Here is a 16,813-nt window from a genome sequence, read left to right on the forward strand (position 1 = left end):
GTTCTATTCACTTATCCCGGAACTTTGTCAACTTCTGAATGGGACACAGGTGTGACATGAGCGGGAACCCTCGGATAGGGAGGGGGGCTTCAAGAGAAGGCTGATATTGGTTCAAATAAATGTCGCAACTTCTTTTTATCATTTCCTTTTATCTACTATGCTGCTTTTTCACACTGGGGTCACGGCTAACCTTGCTTACGTTGGGCGAGATGCGGGCTACACCCCCAATCACAGGGCAAATATTGACACCCAACCATTCAAAACTTTTTCAGAGTGGAAGAAAAGAGAAAACCCACACAACATGCATACTCCACACGGGAATGCATTTCGGGTTAACTTTTTAAAGTTATTTATACAACGTATGTGACGTGAGCTTTTAGTGCTTGTAAAACATATAAATTCCTCTTTAACATGGTTCTTAATGTTTGTGCTAAAAAATCATTTCATACTTTAATATAACTGTTAAGATCAACTGGTATTAAAAAGAAAACGATCTCAGGGAGCTTTAAATTACAATAGTTCAATGAATAAATATTAAGTTCAACATGTCTCACTAGTCACTGCCAGTACTACTGCAGCCGCACTATTTTACTGTTTGGAAAGCACTTTACGTTGGCGGAAGAATACCTTTTAAAATTGCCGCTAACAAGTTTAGACAAAATGAAGTTTTGCTTTTGAGTAGCGATTCCTGATAGGACAAATCATAGCCGCAATATCGAGCGGGGCGCCGCTGATTGGCCACAGCTGACCTGCAATGCGCGGAAAAGGGAGTGTCAACAAATCGGAGTAACTTTGCATAGTACTCTGTACTGTTTAGTTTGTTTTACTAGAAATAGACAGCTACGGTCATGGAGTAAATAAGTCAAATGAAGATGTTTTGCATAATTTAGTCGTGAACATAATTAACATTGTGGCAAAGCTAGCTATTCAAAATCATGGAGGGCATTTTACCACAGAGTGCCTTTTCCCCCCTACCAAATCAAATTTAGTTCCACATATTCCAATCTTGGTGGTTTTGCTCACACGGATCACTCCACAAGACTAATGTTAAGATTTAATGCAAGTGTGCAATTATCCTTAAAAAACAAAAACTTAATACAAAAAAAACCCCTATTTTGTAGTGTCAAAACATTACTTAAATTTACAGCAAAATCAGTTATTTGAATCCCTATCGACTAGTAGAATCATTTCAATATTAAACAGTTTAACAAACCTGCTTTGTTACAGGGAAATAGCTGAGAAATTGGCTCCACCTAGTGGCCAGGTGAGGAATTATGGATGGAGAGCGTTTTACCCAATGGGGCGTCATCTTAGCAAGCTCCTGTCTACACTATTGTTTAATTAATACTTCCATTAAGTGGACTTTTGGCCGATTTTGTCTAGTCCAGAGAAACAACAGAACAGAAATTATATAAAGTACTCCTAATTAAAATAATAATAAATAAATAAATAAATAAATCATCAATCATTCTTTAATAAATTAAAACTTCACTCATTTAGAAATTACAAAAATTATATGTATTGAAAATATCTAGTAAAAAATACCTAAAATGTTTGTTTTGGGGGGGAGGGGGTCCAGCAAATAATGCAATTTGCCTTTTTAAGTTTAGTCGTCCGAAGTCCAGATTGAGATCAACATTCTTGTCCATCTCAAGAAATCACTGTAACGTCTGTCTACTGCTGAGCTGCCTAATTACAGTTTTGCACGCGAGTTTGTTTCAGTCTTCTAGCAGAATGTCGAGTTCTTCTAATGGTAACCGGACTCGCAGCTCTTTCTCTGTCATCAGATCTACAAACTCTTGTAGATGCTCAGGTAACAGCTGCACTGCATCCATGTACAATCCCTGGTGGAAGACACATTTTTCAAGGTATTAAAAATACACACAGGAACAACTGCCTTGAATTTATGCATTAAAATGGCAGGTGTTGCTGTTAAGCTTGTGACATACCTTCACCCATGGAATATTCTGTAAGGCTTTGTAAAAGAGCCCCTTGGCTTTATCCAGCTTACCCTCTGACACCTACAAATACAAATAAGTTCACATACTGTACACCTTTTAGTCTAATCACTATGTTTGCTACTCGTTATCCATCATAGATCCAGTATATTAGCGAATGGGTGAATTACATGAGCAAAAAAAAATAAAAATATGCAAGGACCATGCAAACTCAACGAGAGAATGAACCCTCCGTTTTTATTTGGCTAATTCATGTAGACGGCCTTTTGAATGATTTTCCATCTCACCAGGTAGTGAATGTACATCCTCCAAAGTAAAGGACAGTGGGCGCCCATCTCGGATCCAATGGCGCTTTCAAATAGTCCGCGGATACGGTTGCTGAGACCGTTCTCTGGCAGGACACTCAAGGCGGCGCTTTTGTCGCTGGATCTACGGTTGCAATAAATATTTGATATTCATTTTGTAAAGAATGCATTATTTAAACATTTTTCATAATCAGTTGGGAAAATTAGGCAAGGAGGAATAATATCCTGCACGCTTGATTTTTCCCCCCCACTCTTAACCTCTGTGCTGCATCCACCAGCTGCTTCCTTTGTTGTTCAGCAACAATAGCAAAGAGCCGTGGCACGACACTGCTGCTGTCCCTTGTTACATCGTGAAAAAAGCGACGTGCCCGGCCAGCACTATGGTAACGGTTCTCCACCTGAAACAGATCCCAGGTTAAAAGGAAAAATAGTATGTGGGTGTAATTATGTTTAGAATGTAATAAGGATTTTACCTGTACATAAACACTCCAGAGAAGTGCACTGCGAGGCCATCTTAAAAGGGCCGAGGTGAGGGTGTCTCTCAGTGTCGCCAGTGGAAACACACCAACGCTTATGTGATACTTAAGCAGCGACGCCTGCTGCACTGCCAACATCTCACACTCACAAGCTAACCTGCTGACCAAGAGGTTGCTGCCAGAGTGGTAAGCATCAGCGCGAGTGTGCTGGTCAGACGTTAGTGTGCCGTGCAGCTCGTCCATCCGCTCTCTGGCCTGGCTGTAGACTGCGTTTGCCGCTTTGATGCCCATCGTGAGGTACTGGAACAGAGCATAGCAGCCTAGCAGTCCTCTCAACCTCAGCTTCTCTTCTTGGACATCTACGTGACCTGGACAAAGAAGAATAGCATTACAACACTCACACACTGTTAAACATGATATTTTTTTCTTAATTACTACATTTTGACTGGTATTTCATAAAAGTTTTGAACGGAATCAGTGATAAAAGGGCAGCCTTGGCGGAGTCCAACCCTCACTGGAGACAAATCCGAATTACTGCCGGCAATGTAGACCAAACTCTGACACCGGTCATACAGGGACCGAACAGCCCGTATCAAGGGGCTCGGTACCCCGTACTCCCGAAGCACCCCCCACAGGGCTCCACGAGGGACACGGTCTAATGCCTTCTTCAAATCTACAAAACACATGTAGACTGGTTGGCGAACTCCCATGCAACTCTCATGCAACCTAATGGTTAATCAATAGTAAAATACAGACACCTGATTCCTAACACTATAGTACTCGTATAGCATTAGAACACGTAAAAAAATGAAACTCTGGTAATGAACATAGTGAAATATGATATTTATTTAGTATTTAAATGAACTTTCATGTCAAAAGGAGTGACATCATTGTTTTCAGCAAAATGAAGGGGAGAGAATCACATTTAACTTTTCAAGATGAAAGTAGCCACTATTTTGAATTGGTGTCAGCTAAAAACAAAAAATATTAAGGTTTGTTGCATACTCTGTTCACAACGGATTGCAGGGCAGTATGCATTTAATCACACAAAATGTGTGACTGTAGAAGATCCCCAAATATAATAGTTATATTTATAAACAATGTACATTATAAATGTTGCGTTTCGCCATTACAACATTAATAGTTAAATATGTACATAAGACTGCCTTTATTTAAGAAATTATTTTAAAAATGTATTTGTGTTAAATGAAGTTTGGAATGAAGGTTTTCTTAATTTTTTAAATAAAAAACAAGTAGCAAATTTGTTAAGTGAAATCCTAAAAGGAAACAAAACATATTTTTTATTAAAATAATTATAAGTCAAAAAGGTTACTGTCTTTATTCTGTTTTTAATTTTTTTTTAAACTTTGCTCTTAAACGTCACTTATAAACACATTTCCAATTAATTAATTTTTAAGGTAACAGTGGCAACACTGATTACTACAGTACTTTCTAGACTATTGAAAGCTGAAATAATGAGCCCAATTATTGTTTTGAATGTTCTCCCCATGCTTGCATGGGCTTTTTGCCCACATAAAAAAACTCACGAAAGGGTAATTGAACTCTTTGCATGAACCTTAGGTGTGAATGTTTGCTCTCTGTCATTGACCAATCCATGATGTACCCTGCTTCTTGCCCAAAGTCAACTGGGATAGGCTCCAGCTCACCCACAACTCAAAAGATGCTATAGAAAATGGTAGAAAAGAACAAAAAGCAGAATATATGCTCCCTATTTGGCAAGCAGGGAATTGTTTTTCTGTTCTCATCTAGTGCCTTGTACCAGTTCATTACAAAATGTAAAAATAAAAATAAATAAAAAGTACAAACACTTCATAGTGCTAAATTGCAGTTGGATTGAGTTTAAGACTAATATAAAAGTATATAGCAAGTAATCATCATTTTCCTGAATTTTCTGAATGCGCTTACTTTTTTGGTTGTCCTGAGGATTGCAGAGTTCTTGATCAAATGCAGACAAAGCGGCAGTCAGAGCTTGCTCATAAGACCTCCTGGCCTTCAGGACGGCAACCGGGGAGACGGGCTGTGATGATGAAGAAGGCGATAAGGCGTTCCCCTCCGCAAGTCTGGTGAGCAAACATACAGCCGGAGGTGCACTTCCATCCTCGAGCACCCCTCCTGGCCCACTTGCGCCATCCTCCACTTCGAGTTGAGCCCACAGCAGACACAACTCACAGAGGGAGGGGTTACCCAGCCCTTTGCCCCCACCCAATGCTGTGGCTGTGGAAAACACTTTGCGAGCCTCTTCCAGGTTACCGAGCATCCACTCCAAGTGGGCGAACTCCCGCCACATTGCCAACGATGAGCGGTTTTCGGGTTCTTTGAGCAGCGATTTGGCAATCCGCTTGCTGATTTTGCTCTGAGAGCGGAGACGTTTTTTGTTGCCGTGCATGCAACGAAACACCTGAAACAAATAGAGAGCTATGGAACGATTTCTGATTGAAATTTCAAAAGGTTCACCAAATAAAAGTTCCTACCTTGAGTTTCTCATACTTTATCCGGATGAGTGACAGGACAGCTCGTTGTTGAGATGAAAGAACGGGTTGGAGCATATTGAACATTGTGTTGACAAACTTCTCGCCATGCTTTCCAAGCCCTGTCCATTTCCTGGTTCCCTGGAGGGTGGTCATGTGACCCACAGAGTTCACCCCAAGGCTTGGTAGGTTGTGGGCAGTCAGAGCATGGCTGGAGTCACTACCTAAAATGAGTTGCTGAGGGTTAGACTTATTTGTCCCTCAACCACGATACCACTTATTTTCAGACTGGTACCAGTATGAGTACTCAACTCTTGAGTAGTCACCGGTACAGATACCAAATACAGATAATACTAGTTATTTTGATTAATAAAATTAAAAAAGAGAGATCATTTTAAAGAAAGCCCTACTATATATCTCAATAAATGTTTTGCTTAAAATTGCATGACTTTAATGACAATTTTTCTATTATCTTTTTTTCCCTCATTTGTTCATAAAATACATAAAACACACAATATAATGAATGTTAATAAATCTAATGAGTCAGTTGTCCAAATACCTTTGAATTCTTGAGGTAGCCTCCTCTTAAATAAAAGCTAAAACCCTACACTTCATTTTTGTTTTTTCTTTTAAATTTCGAATGTATAACTTGTTACATGTGGACCTAACGGCATATTCACCCTGAGTGAGCAGGGAAAGGTCCTCCAACAGCAAGCCAGGATGACCCAGGCTAGCAGACAACACAGCGTCCACTGGTAGCCCCAGAAATGACAGGAAATGTAGGAGGAGGTGGAGCTGGAGCTCTGGCGAGGACAGGCAAATTAGAGAAGAGCCGATGTCGTCAAACAGCACCTTCAGACAAACAGACAGAAACAAGGAGTTCAAGCAAAATTGTCACCATGACGTAACAATAAATTAGCAGCAGATTTTAGACAGTAAATCCCTTTACTTGTCTCTCTGGGTCCTCACAGTCATCTTCTGATTGGCCCTTGGCTTTATCAGGTCTCCAAGGCAACCAATGGGCAGCTTCACGAGATGACTCCACATCCAGCCACACCGTCCATCGTGGCTGGCTGCGGTCCTTCACCTCCTCCTCTTCATCTTCCTCCTCCTCCTCGTCTTCCTCTGTGGACAAACACACACATTACATGGTTCTTGCTTCTGGCATACCAAACACAAGCACCTTGCGAGGAGCTTTTTCCACTCACAAAGTTGATGGAATGTCTTTTATTTACCTGCAGGGGGCTGCACCCATCCTCCTCGCTCCTGTTGGACCATCCACGCTTTCCAACCTCTGGCATCCCACTCCCCAACTCTTGCTTCCCCGCTGTCCCAGAAGGGCTCAAAGAACTCAATCTGCACACATCATATAAACAATGTTGTTCTTCTGCCTGCTAATTATTACAAACCTTTTGCAAGTATCATCAAATCTAATTTAATGAAACTTAAAACTGCATACTGCATACACAAGCACACATATACTGCACAATACAATTTTTTAATTGTAATTAATCACGATTTCCATAGTTAACTTGCGGTTAATCGTAAATTAATCGCACATTATATCAGTACTAAATGTACAATAAAATCATTTTTCATACTCTTTTTTAATTAACATAAAAACATGTGGTTGTATTATTTAGTTCATCTATTCAGTAATTAAGTAATTCATAGTTACAGTTAACAGTTATGGTTAAAAGGAGTGTGAAACATTGAGTCATAGATTTGTGTTTAAGTAATTTTCTACCTCTAGACGGCATTAGTGTTTAATGTTGGACATTGGTGATAGGAACACTACATTTTTCTTTTCAAAATGAGGGCAATTGCTATCCGGAACATGAAGCAACTCATGGACTCCAGGCCATTTTGTTCTTTGTAAATTACAGGTGCAAATTTTGGAATTAACATGAAAAGGTGTGAATCACTGGTTGTGTTTAAAAGGATGCATAAAAACAAAATACAATATTTAAATCAGGTATAAGTCAGTACAAATGTAAAAAATAGAGTGCAATTAAAACTGTATGTGTAAGCCTTTGTGCTGATTTATATATCTGTAAAAATGTTAACTAAATGTACAATATTGTTAGCATATCTATGCATGTATAAGTACAGCTGTTTGTGTAAGTTTGTGTTTGTTTTCTTTTGTAAGGGGGTAGGACTCGATAAGTTTTTTACTTCTTCCTACTCCCCTTTGAACATGTAAACTGTGCTTAATTTATGACCATGTATGTGAAAAATTGCTTTTCTTTTAGATCTTTTTATTTTAATTGCATTATTTCTGTTGCTGGTTTATATGTTCAATAAACAAACGAACAAAAAAAATGGTTATTGCTAAATTGTGTTATAGTGACTCCTTTACGCAATGTTGTATGCCAAATAAAGCAAGAACAACAATTGTATTTAATTTTTACTGCCTCTCAACATTGTATTTAATGCTTCTTATTGACATTTCAGTCCAAAATTTTAACAAAATCCATTTAAGGACTTTTAAAAGCTTTTTAATAACCCGTGGAAACCCTGTAATAAGCAATATCAATGGTTTTGCCTAATGTGGGATAGTTCTTATACATGCAATTAAAAATGTAAAATTCTGGGTTACGATGTAATGTTATATATTTTTTTCTATTTGTTTAATATTATAATAATCATTATTATATTTGTCAAATATCCAGAACCAAAGTCAGCTTTCTCAGCTTGTCATCTAATGCAGTGGTTCCCAACCTTTTTTCCACCACAGACAGGTTCATACAAGTCCACAATTTTTGCAGACCGGCAACCCAGTGGGTTGGTGGGGGGGAGATGATTGGCTGTTCGGCGGCTGATTAATAAAAGGCTACAACAACAAACGCACATTTTTTTGTAACCTTATGGGCAGTGCCCTCCTTAAATGCGGCAACATAACAAGGCACCACAGAACAAATCTAAAGTCCATGAGTAACTCACTCACCACAACGCTAAATTATGAGTCGCTCGCCACAGAGCGGGCCACCATGCGTGGGAATCACCTGTAGCTGTAAGCCAATGCACCTTTCTTTTTTTTCTTGGTCATAGGCTCCTGTGCTGTCTCATCACTGAGCCTTTTTTCCGTCGCAAAGAAACTTTCCAAATATGTCTGTTTTTTTTACTCATTTTGCTAACTTGTCGAGTAGCATCAGCGCTACACAACTGAGATAATTAGCATCTTGACATGCGTCAAGAGTCCGTCGTAAACAGAGAGAATCCGGTCACTTCTCAAAATAAAATATATTTAAGCCTCGGCTAATCAATTAACAGGAAGTATAGTAAGTTTTTTTTATTCTTTCAACTGTGCGGCCCAGTCCAAAATGGCCCACGGGGCCCGGTGGTTGGGGACCACTGATCTAATGCATGAATACTGTTGCCAATTTATACTTATGGCACTAGCTAAAAAGTAAATGACACCTCAAAATAACAACCTACCAACGAACAAATATGTAATATTCTTCTGTATGTAAATCCATAGGGAATCTAGAAGTTACCCCATTTAACTTGTAACATTCACATCAGATCAGAATGTATGACGTTTGTGACGTATGGCGTGTGCTTTATTTATGTGTTTACCTGCTGCTTGGTGGACAGTTGCCGTACACTGTCAGGCTTGAAGAAGGTAAAGTCCATCATGGCTTGAAAGAGAGAGAGCGCCTTCTCTGAGTGACCGGACTGACGGAGGAAATGGCACTGCTTGGTGAAGATATCTGAACAATGACAAAAGATCATTACGTCCAATCAGCACACGACGCAAATGATAACATCACCAGCAAATCACAGAGCTGATAAGGCCATACTTAACACCCACGGTTGTTGACAATAAAGCACATTAGTAGCGGGGTGCCCTAATAACTTTCTAAAAACACATCTCTTACCCAGCATATCCTCTTCAATCCCTGGCAAAGCTGGGTGGGACACCATGCTGCCATCCTGGACAGCGCTGAGCATGCTGAGACACTTCCCGTAAGCCGAGTTGACTTTTGACACACTGAAGTTGCTGAAGTAGCTCTGGGTGAAGAGAAGATACTCCCTCCACAGAGGGCCACTATTTGGGTGCAGAAAGACCTCAAATAAAACAAAAAACAGGAGTTAGGCCTTATTTGTTGATACTATATGTTCTCAGGTGAAAATGGTGAATAATATTGCAAAGCAAGGACAGTCAACCAACCAGTTTCTTCCACTCTTTAGCCAGAGCTGATGGTTCCCAAAGTTCTTGGCAGATCCGGAGCCTCTCCCGCTGCAGAGCGACGCAGCTGGGGTTAGAAGCCACAGCACGCTCTGCAATGCTCAGCTTCTTCTCCAGCACGGCCTTGTACGAAGACTTGTGACGCTCCTGTAAGTCTTTGCCCTGTTGCCCGTCCTCACCTCCAAATACTGTTGCACTTAATTCATCCTAAAGCAGGACAAGACAAGGTAAAGTTTGGAATGCATGCTTCATGGCCGTGAACTGATCAAAGGCCTAACCCTAACCCTATTTGTAAATTTTGGGATGTTCTTGTGTGCAAGATTTAAAAATCGCTACAAAAGATGCCTGTTTGAGGTTAAACTTGCCAAGGAACACCCATTCATATTTTTTATTTATTTTTAAAGGAACACATCTAATCATATGTGAAAAAAATATTCTTGATATCATACAGATAGTGACAGGGCAATTTCTTAGAAACAAAAGGATGTCGGGCATTATTGTGCATTAGGATGAAACCAGGAGCTACTGCACCAGCGTAGGGTCTGACAATGGGTTCAAGGATTTCATCTCGATACCTAATGGCAGTCAGAGTACCCTTTTCTAGCCAATAGAGGTGAGTGCATCCCTCCACGGATATGCTTCCCCAGACCATCACTGACCCACCACTAAACCTGTCATTTTGAGCGGTGTTGCAGGCAGCATAATGTTCTCCTTGTCTTCTCCAGACTCTTGCACGTCTATCACTGGTGCTCAGGGTGAACCTGCTCGCGTCTGCGAAGAGTACAAGCGCCAGTGGCAGACTTGCCAATTCTGGTGTTTTGTAGCAAATGTCAGTCGAGCTCCACGGTGCTGGGCAGTGAGCACAGGGCTCACTACAGAATGTCGGGCTCTCAGCCCACCTTCATGAAGTCTGTTTCTGATTGTTTGGGCAGAGACATTCACACCAGCTGGGGTCATTCTGTAGGGCTTGAGCAGTGCTCAACCTGTTCCGCCTTGCACAAAGGAGCAGGTATCGGTCCTGCTGATGGGTTGAGAACCTTCTACGGCCCTGTCCAGATCTCCTAGATTCTAGGACCGAGAATAATCCAGAATCTCTGTGCAACTTCTGTAGGGTTAACAAATCACCTCATACTGCAAGCAGTAATAATGATTCAAGCCAAAACCAACCAAAAAAGATCAAGAGGGAGAAACTCGGATTGAACTCCACATGTAAATGGGGGGGGGTTCTCATTGTTCTCACCTAGTGCAGAGGTCCCCAACCCTGGTCAAGGACCGGTATCCAGCCTGTTTTCCATGCCTCCCACAGCCAACACAGGTGATTCATATCATCAGCTAATCAGCAATCTCTGGAGAAGGCTGATAACTATCTCCACCTGTGTTGGCTGTGGGAGGCATGGAAAACAGGCTGGATACCGGTCACTGAGGACCAGGGTTGGGGACCTCTGACCTAGTGCACCTGTTGTTAATTCCATCAACACCAATACAGCTGAAAATGATTAACAATGCCCTCTGCTACATAACCGACCAGATAATTATCAGACAGGTTGATCGTATCATATCAGGTATAATCATACCTAAACATACTAAAAGTGATATGTTTGTTTAAGAAGTGAGTCTCCTTACTTGATATCGAATAAATTTTAGCCAGAGTTGAGTGTCCTCAGGTTGCTCTCTCAGTTTCCTGTTGAACTCTTCAGTCTGGCTGGTCAAAAGCACAGTTTCCTGTCCTGTCTCCAAGTTCTGTTTGTCGTGCTCATCTGCCTGCTCCTGCTTTCCCTTCCCCTGCAGCCAGAGGGCAGTGGTGGAGTCGTACACGCCGAGGGGATTCACTGATAACGTCTGTGCACTGCCACCTGGAGCAACACAGTGAAGGCCAAAAGGCATGCAAAAGTAGATGAAATCAATATAGAATCAAATAAAAGCCTTACAGGACAGAGGATGAGAATGTAGTCAGAATTGAGCAGAGGGGGCTGCACGTGAAATCATGCTCTAGTACAGTAATACATTTAGAAGATTTGACTATCACGTGGAACCTCTGAGGTTCAACATAATCCAACCTCAGAAGCTGCCAATCTGCAGATGTCCATTTTCACCATCAGAAACAATTCAAATAGAACAAAAGTGGTTCCAGTGTCCAACTGTCACCACCATAAAATCTCTATTAACTGCACAGGACATGTGTTATTACTCGCAGTTACTTCTGAATTGTACAACCTCGCGATCATTCAACTCTTGAGGTTTTAATTAGAAATGCAAAATGCTGATGTGATGAGATTGTTGTAAATGACACCATGTGATGTTACTCCACATTGTGGCTGAATTTCATACCTGTCACCCCTTTTTTCTCCCCCTCAACGTCTTCCAGTGGAAGAAATCGGTTGGAGTTGGTGACATCACTGCCTTCACAAACTCTCGGGATTGTCAGGAAAGGTGGCTGAGACTTGAGCAAGTCACGACACGCTGTAGAAAAGTATCTGTCTGCTTCTTTCTTCTTCTTCCCCCCTTTATGTTTCTTATTAGCGTCCTCCCAGCTTACTTCTTGTCTGCGAGCATCCAGACCTAGTGATGATATCCCCTTCCTCCTATACCTGCAATAAAACACTTTCTTGAAAGACAGCACATATTTGAGGGCAATCTATAGCCGCATTCATAGTGCCCGCCCTAATTCTGACTTTTATCATATCCAGCTTGCATCCATCTTGATTTTATGAAGTCTGAACAGCAAAGAAATATGAAATTTGATTTGAGATGGATGGTTTTAAGACCACGTCGCGAGGAGGTTTGAAATGTGACAGTCACAGATTTATTTTCATCTGCGCCTTTGGTGCAGATAACAGAGCGACCTCTACGTCACCTACACACCAATGTCGTAGAAATGGAATGACAGAGGCACGATTCTAGATGCTAACTAGCATTCATTGCAACTCATGTAGGTACAACAGGTCAGTGCCAAGGCCTGATTTGTCATGCAACAAACAAAAATCATCAGGTTACTTTATACTGTAAAGGACAGTGTGTACAGTCGAGTTTCCAGATCTGATTTTATTTTATTTTTTTAAGTTAACTCATTCACTGCCATTGACGGCTATAGACGTAAAAAATTCATTTGAACTATTTCTATTAGTTTAAAAATGTTTTCCACTTTTGTTAACAAAGTGTGAAAACCTCATTTTTTAAATTGTACATTTAGAACAGATGTAAAATTTGTGATTAATCGTGAGTTAACTAGTGAAGTCATGCGATTAATTACAATAAAAAATTGTAATCGCCTGATGGCCAATTTTTAAAAAACTTTTTTTTTTTTTTTAAATCACGTCAGGCGATTAATTTTTTTCAATTGTAATTGATCACATGACTTCAATAATTAACTCACGATTAATCACAAATTTTATATCTGTTCTAAAATGTACAATAACAATTGCTTTTTTAGGTTTTCCTACTTGTGGAAAAAGTGTAAAACTAATAAAAATAGTTCAAATGAATTTTTGACGTCTATAGCCGTCAATGGCAGTGAATGAGTTAAAATGGCAAAAGTGTTCGCCTTTTATGTTGTGTGTGTGTGTGTGTGTGTGTGTGTGTACTTGTACTACATACGACCAAAATACATCTTTAACCAACAGATTGAGGAAATATTTGTGAAGTGAGGACATTTTGGCCGGTCTTCACAACTCAAGACCTCTTTTTGAGGGTCAAGACTTGGTTGTAGAGTTTAGGTTTGAATTGGGTTTTGGTTGAGGTTAGGGTAAGGAATGGGGGTAGGCAATCATTTTTGATGGTTGGGGTTAGGACAGGGATAGGCAAGTTCGGTCCTAGAGAGCCACATGTTTTCGGTGTCTCCTGCCTCCAACCGAGGTGTTTCAAATCATCAGCTCATAATGACGTTCTGCAGGAGCCTCTCGGCTGTGTTTGAGGGAGACATCACAAACATGCAGGACTGCGGCTCTCTAGGACCGAACTTGCCTACCCCTGGGTTAGGGGAAGGGGCTAGGAAATGCATTATGTAAATGAGATGGCCCCACATGTGCATTACCTTGCTACATCTCCTCTGTATAGAGACTTGTACGTCCAGTTGGCCGCGTCAGATTTAGAGTCGACACAGAATGGCTGTGCTGTGGGCGACTGAATGTCATCCAACCAGGAGAAAGAACTTGCGATTGGAGCAGCCTGGTGTCTGTATTCACAAGAAGACACATAGTAATCAGGAACAAAGAAGTCAGAAGTCCCTTAGAGTGGATGATTGTTTGAATTCAAACTGACGGGATGCAATCAAACTGTATTGGTTAATGTAAACACATTTGGTGGTGTGTGTACCGGTACCTGTTGGTTTCTTGTTTCTTCTTGAGATCACTTGGGAAGATTGGTTCAGAGTCTGATCCACTGCTGTCTGTTGGCCTTTTAGTCTTATTTTTGTGTTTTTTCTTTTTTTTCCCATGCTTTTCATGCTTCTTTTTCTTCTTCGATGGCACATTATCCTCATCTGTTCTGTCTTGACTGAATATATTGCATGAGAGTCAAATACAAGGACACATTACAATATTCATCCGGCCTGAAACTTCAACTTAGTACATTTACAATTTGTTCTTGGAGATAACTTTTTATTTGGCATTATTCTGCTTACAAGTTAGATTAACTGTAACATACATAATAATTTAATGCAATGTGTACGATAAAACAAGACAAAAGTATGTAATCCATTTTGATACAGAAAAGGATGGTCCATCTATCCATGTTCACTAGTATCATTTACAATTTCATTAAACTTCAAACGTTTTTAAATATTTTACCTTGTGTCTTTGTTGTGTAGCTCCTCACTTTTCTTGTCTAAGAAACGACTATGAAGGGACAGGGCATCACTGGTCTGAAAACTCTTATTGCTCAGCCAGTTGAATTCTAAATAGGAAATAAATCCAAAAAAAGTGTTACTTCAGATAACACATTAAAAGGGTTGTCACTCTGTGTTTACATGTAGTGCAGGTATCACTAACAATTCAAAAAACAGTACTGTCAAATCCATCAGCCTGTTTAGTACAACAAATTATTATCTTACAAGGTCAGGCTTAAGTTTTAGGACTTGGAAAGGCTTGGCTAAAACTAAAGAAAGATTGAACGCTACTCTGACATAATGTGGAGTGCAGATGCCACCTCATGAAGCAAGATCAGCAGATAAATTACTTTTGCATTCAAGGTTTTATATTTTTGATATACCATCTCATGGCACTTTTGATATAACGTCTCATGGCAACATGTTAAATTTACAACTCAAAGATATGACACAAAACAATGCCATTTAACTTAATCTGTCACAATAAAAGTTAAATACACAAAGAGTTCACAGTTTATTTTACCAGTTTATTCAAGCATCAACTAACATTTGCATCAATTATGTATTAAATTCAGAAGACTACATAATCCAGAATACAGAAAATTATTTGGTCCATCAAAAAAACAAAAACAAAACATACAATAACAAAACATAATTACCTATATCTTAGTACAGCTCAATTCAAATGCATTTATTGAGTTTTTGGTCAGATAATGTTATGACTAAGCAGGATTCGATGATTTAAGATTTGCTTACCCAAGTAATTAATTACTTGACTCGTCTTGCTGCAAATTTTGAGGGTCCTTGCTTGTTTTTTGCCATATTAACTTGGGACTTGAGTAAAACTTCTGTTTCTGTTAGTCTGTGTCTCTATTCCCGTCTCTGCTAGTTGCTATATATTAGTAGTGTTAGCCTTCGGTTATATCCAAGACAGCTGCACCTGCTAGCAGCTAACGCCAATATGTGCTCTTTATTCATTAGCATCTGCATATCAAGACACAACGATCAATGACATCAACGTTTCAGTAATGTAACAGATTTGTTTAACCAAACACGAGCGCTGCACAACCCCGAAAAGTATTGTCTGCTGTCCACTTGGTAAGGTTTATTGTCTAACAACTAAAAACACACATAAGTAACTTGATGAATATGGAGAGAATATTACCAATGGGTGAGTCTTCAACCTTTTCGTTACTAACTTCTGCAAAGGCTGGAAACAGTGCCATGTTTTTGTCCTGTTTAGTATACAGTCGCAGGGAAATGACGTAATGTGCAATGCGACAAAAAAAACTGTCGACATGAATACCCCCCCCCCCCCACACACACACACACACACACACACACACACACACTCCCACTATTATTATTGTAGAACCAATAAATATAACGTGTGCACAAAATGCTAAATTGTGGCCATTCAATAGAAATTTATATCTTTAGGAGTCCCGAGAGTTGACAGTTGTGTAAGCAAATCGACAACTTATTTTATGGAAATGGTAGGTAGAGGAGCTTTAATTTCTGTTACGCCAATGTTACACCCGGGGGAAAAAATGGTATCCCTAGCCGCTGGCATTACTAGGTTTGTTTTCATTTAAATGTTTCAGCTCCGAGGCACAAATGTTTGACAAATGTTACAGGCCAAGCAGCATGATGGGGGATAACGTGTTGCAGTGTCGCACTTTGGCACAGGGGGGTGGTGTCGGTACAGGGAGCGAATGAGAGCAGTGGAGCTTGCGCTCAGTGCACTGTATGTTGGTTGAAAGGCTAAAATAAAGCTTGTGAGAAAACAACAAGGAGTACAGTGTTGTCTTTAAAACATATATTTTATTTTATCTATTTATTTTATTTCAGGGACACCTTAAATGGCAATAGGAAAAATCAAAGATACCCAACAAAACACATAATCCAGCAAAATAAATTACATGGGGGTGTTTGTGAACCCACAGCAAAGCAGTTACCATTCATGATGAGCATAATTTAGAATTATCTCCCACATAATGAGAATAAGAAGCATAGTTTTTTTATTTGTAGTATTATAAACTAGGTTTTGAAAATAGTTTTTTTTTGGGGGGGGGGGCTTGCATTTGTCAGTGTGTTTTATTCATTGTATTATTCACGACAATTTTATTATGTACTGAAAGCGATTGATTCCGTCAAAATAAATGAAACGCTATACATTTGTTTTTGTATCAACAAAGTTTTGCGATGAAATTGTTATTAATAGACAGATTTCATGAGGTTTTCTCTTTTTTAGACAGTACAAGGGATACATATTACGTCAAGGCCCAGTCATTGGCTAAACTTGTTTCCATGCATACCCTACACCAGGGATCGGCAACTGCGGCCCCTGACCATATACTGAGTGGCCCTTTGACTTTATATTTTTTGTCACATGTCTCGTTAGGGTTTTGTGTCCTCCTGTTCTCATCAGCCTGGTTCCCAGTGTCTACCACTCAGCTCCCACCCTCAGACACTTTTGTCATGCCAATTGTTCCTCATTGTTTCATCATTATGTAGCCTTAGTTTTTTCTGCTTTCATTCAGTGTTGGATCAATTGTCACTGTACTGTAC

General features: G+C 39.9%; 1 protein-coding gene across 1 annotated transcript; it reads right to left on the reverse strand.

Moving 5' to 3' along the window:
- Positions 1-1,454: 1,454 nt before the first annotated feature.
- Positions 1,455-15,527, reverse strand: nrde2 (NRDE-2, necessary for RNA interference, domain containing). The gene is made up of 19 exons (XM_077575788.1): positions 15,408-15,527; positions 14,205-14,310; positions 13,738-13,911; positions 13,451-13,591; positions 11,749-12,008; positions 11,044-11,273; positions 9,403-9,627; positions 9,110-9,299; positions 8,808-8,941; positions 6,464-6,584; positions 6,178-6,353; positions 5,909-6,080; positions 5,232-5,452; positions 4,666-5,158; positions 2,737-3,107; positions 2,522-2,661; positions 2,246-2,387; positions 1,950-2,021; positions 1,455-1,844 (listed from the first exon to the last, which is right to left on the reverse strand). The coding sequence occupies exons 1-19, from the start codon at positions 15,466-15,468 to the stop codon at positions 1,719-1,721; spliced, it is 3,555 nt and encodes a 1,184-aa protein (XP_077431914.1). The 5' UTR covers positions 15,469-15,527; the 3' UTR covers positions 1,455-1,718.
- Positions 15,528-16,813: the final 1,286 nt, after the last annotated feature.

Source organism: Vanacampus margaritifer, chromosome 1, assembly GCF_051991255.1.
Source record: "Vanacampus margaritifer isolate UIUO_Vmar chromosome 1, RoL_Vmar_1.0, whole genome shotgun sequence".
In the NCBI taxonomy this organism is placed as follows: domain Eukaryota; kingdom Metazoa; phylum Chordata; class Actinopteri; order Syngnathiformes; family Syngnathidae; genus Vanacampus; species Vanacampus margaritifer.

Excerpts from the sequence above, each read along its gene's own strand:
- nrde2 (XM_077575788.1), bottom strand. The coding sequence starts at position 15,468 with ATGGCACTGTTTCCAGCCTTTGCAGAAGTTAGTAACGAAAAGGTTGAA. Across the intron at positions 6,585-8,807 it reads AACTGTCCACCAAGCAGCAG|ATTGAGTTCTTTGAGCCCTT; the intron begins GTAAACACATAA and ends TGATGTGTGCAG. Across the intron at positions 5,453-5,908 it reads CCTTTCCCTGCTCACTCAGG|GTAGTGACTCCAGCCATGCT; the intron begins GTGAATATGCCG and ends AACTCATTTTAG.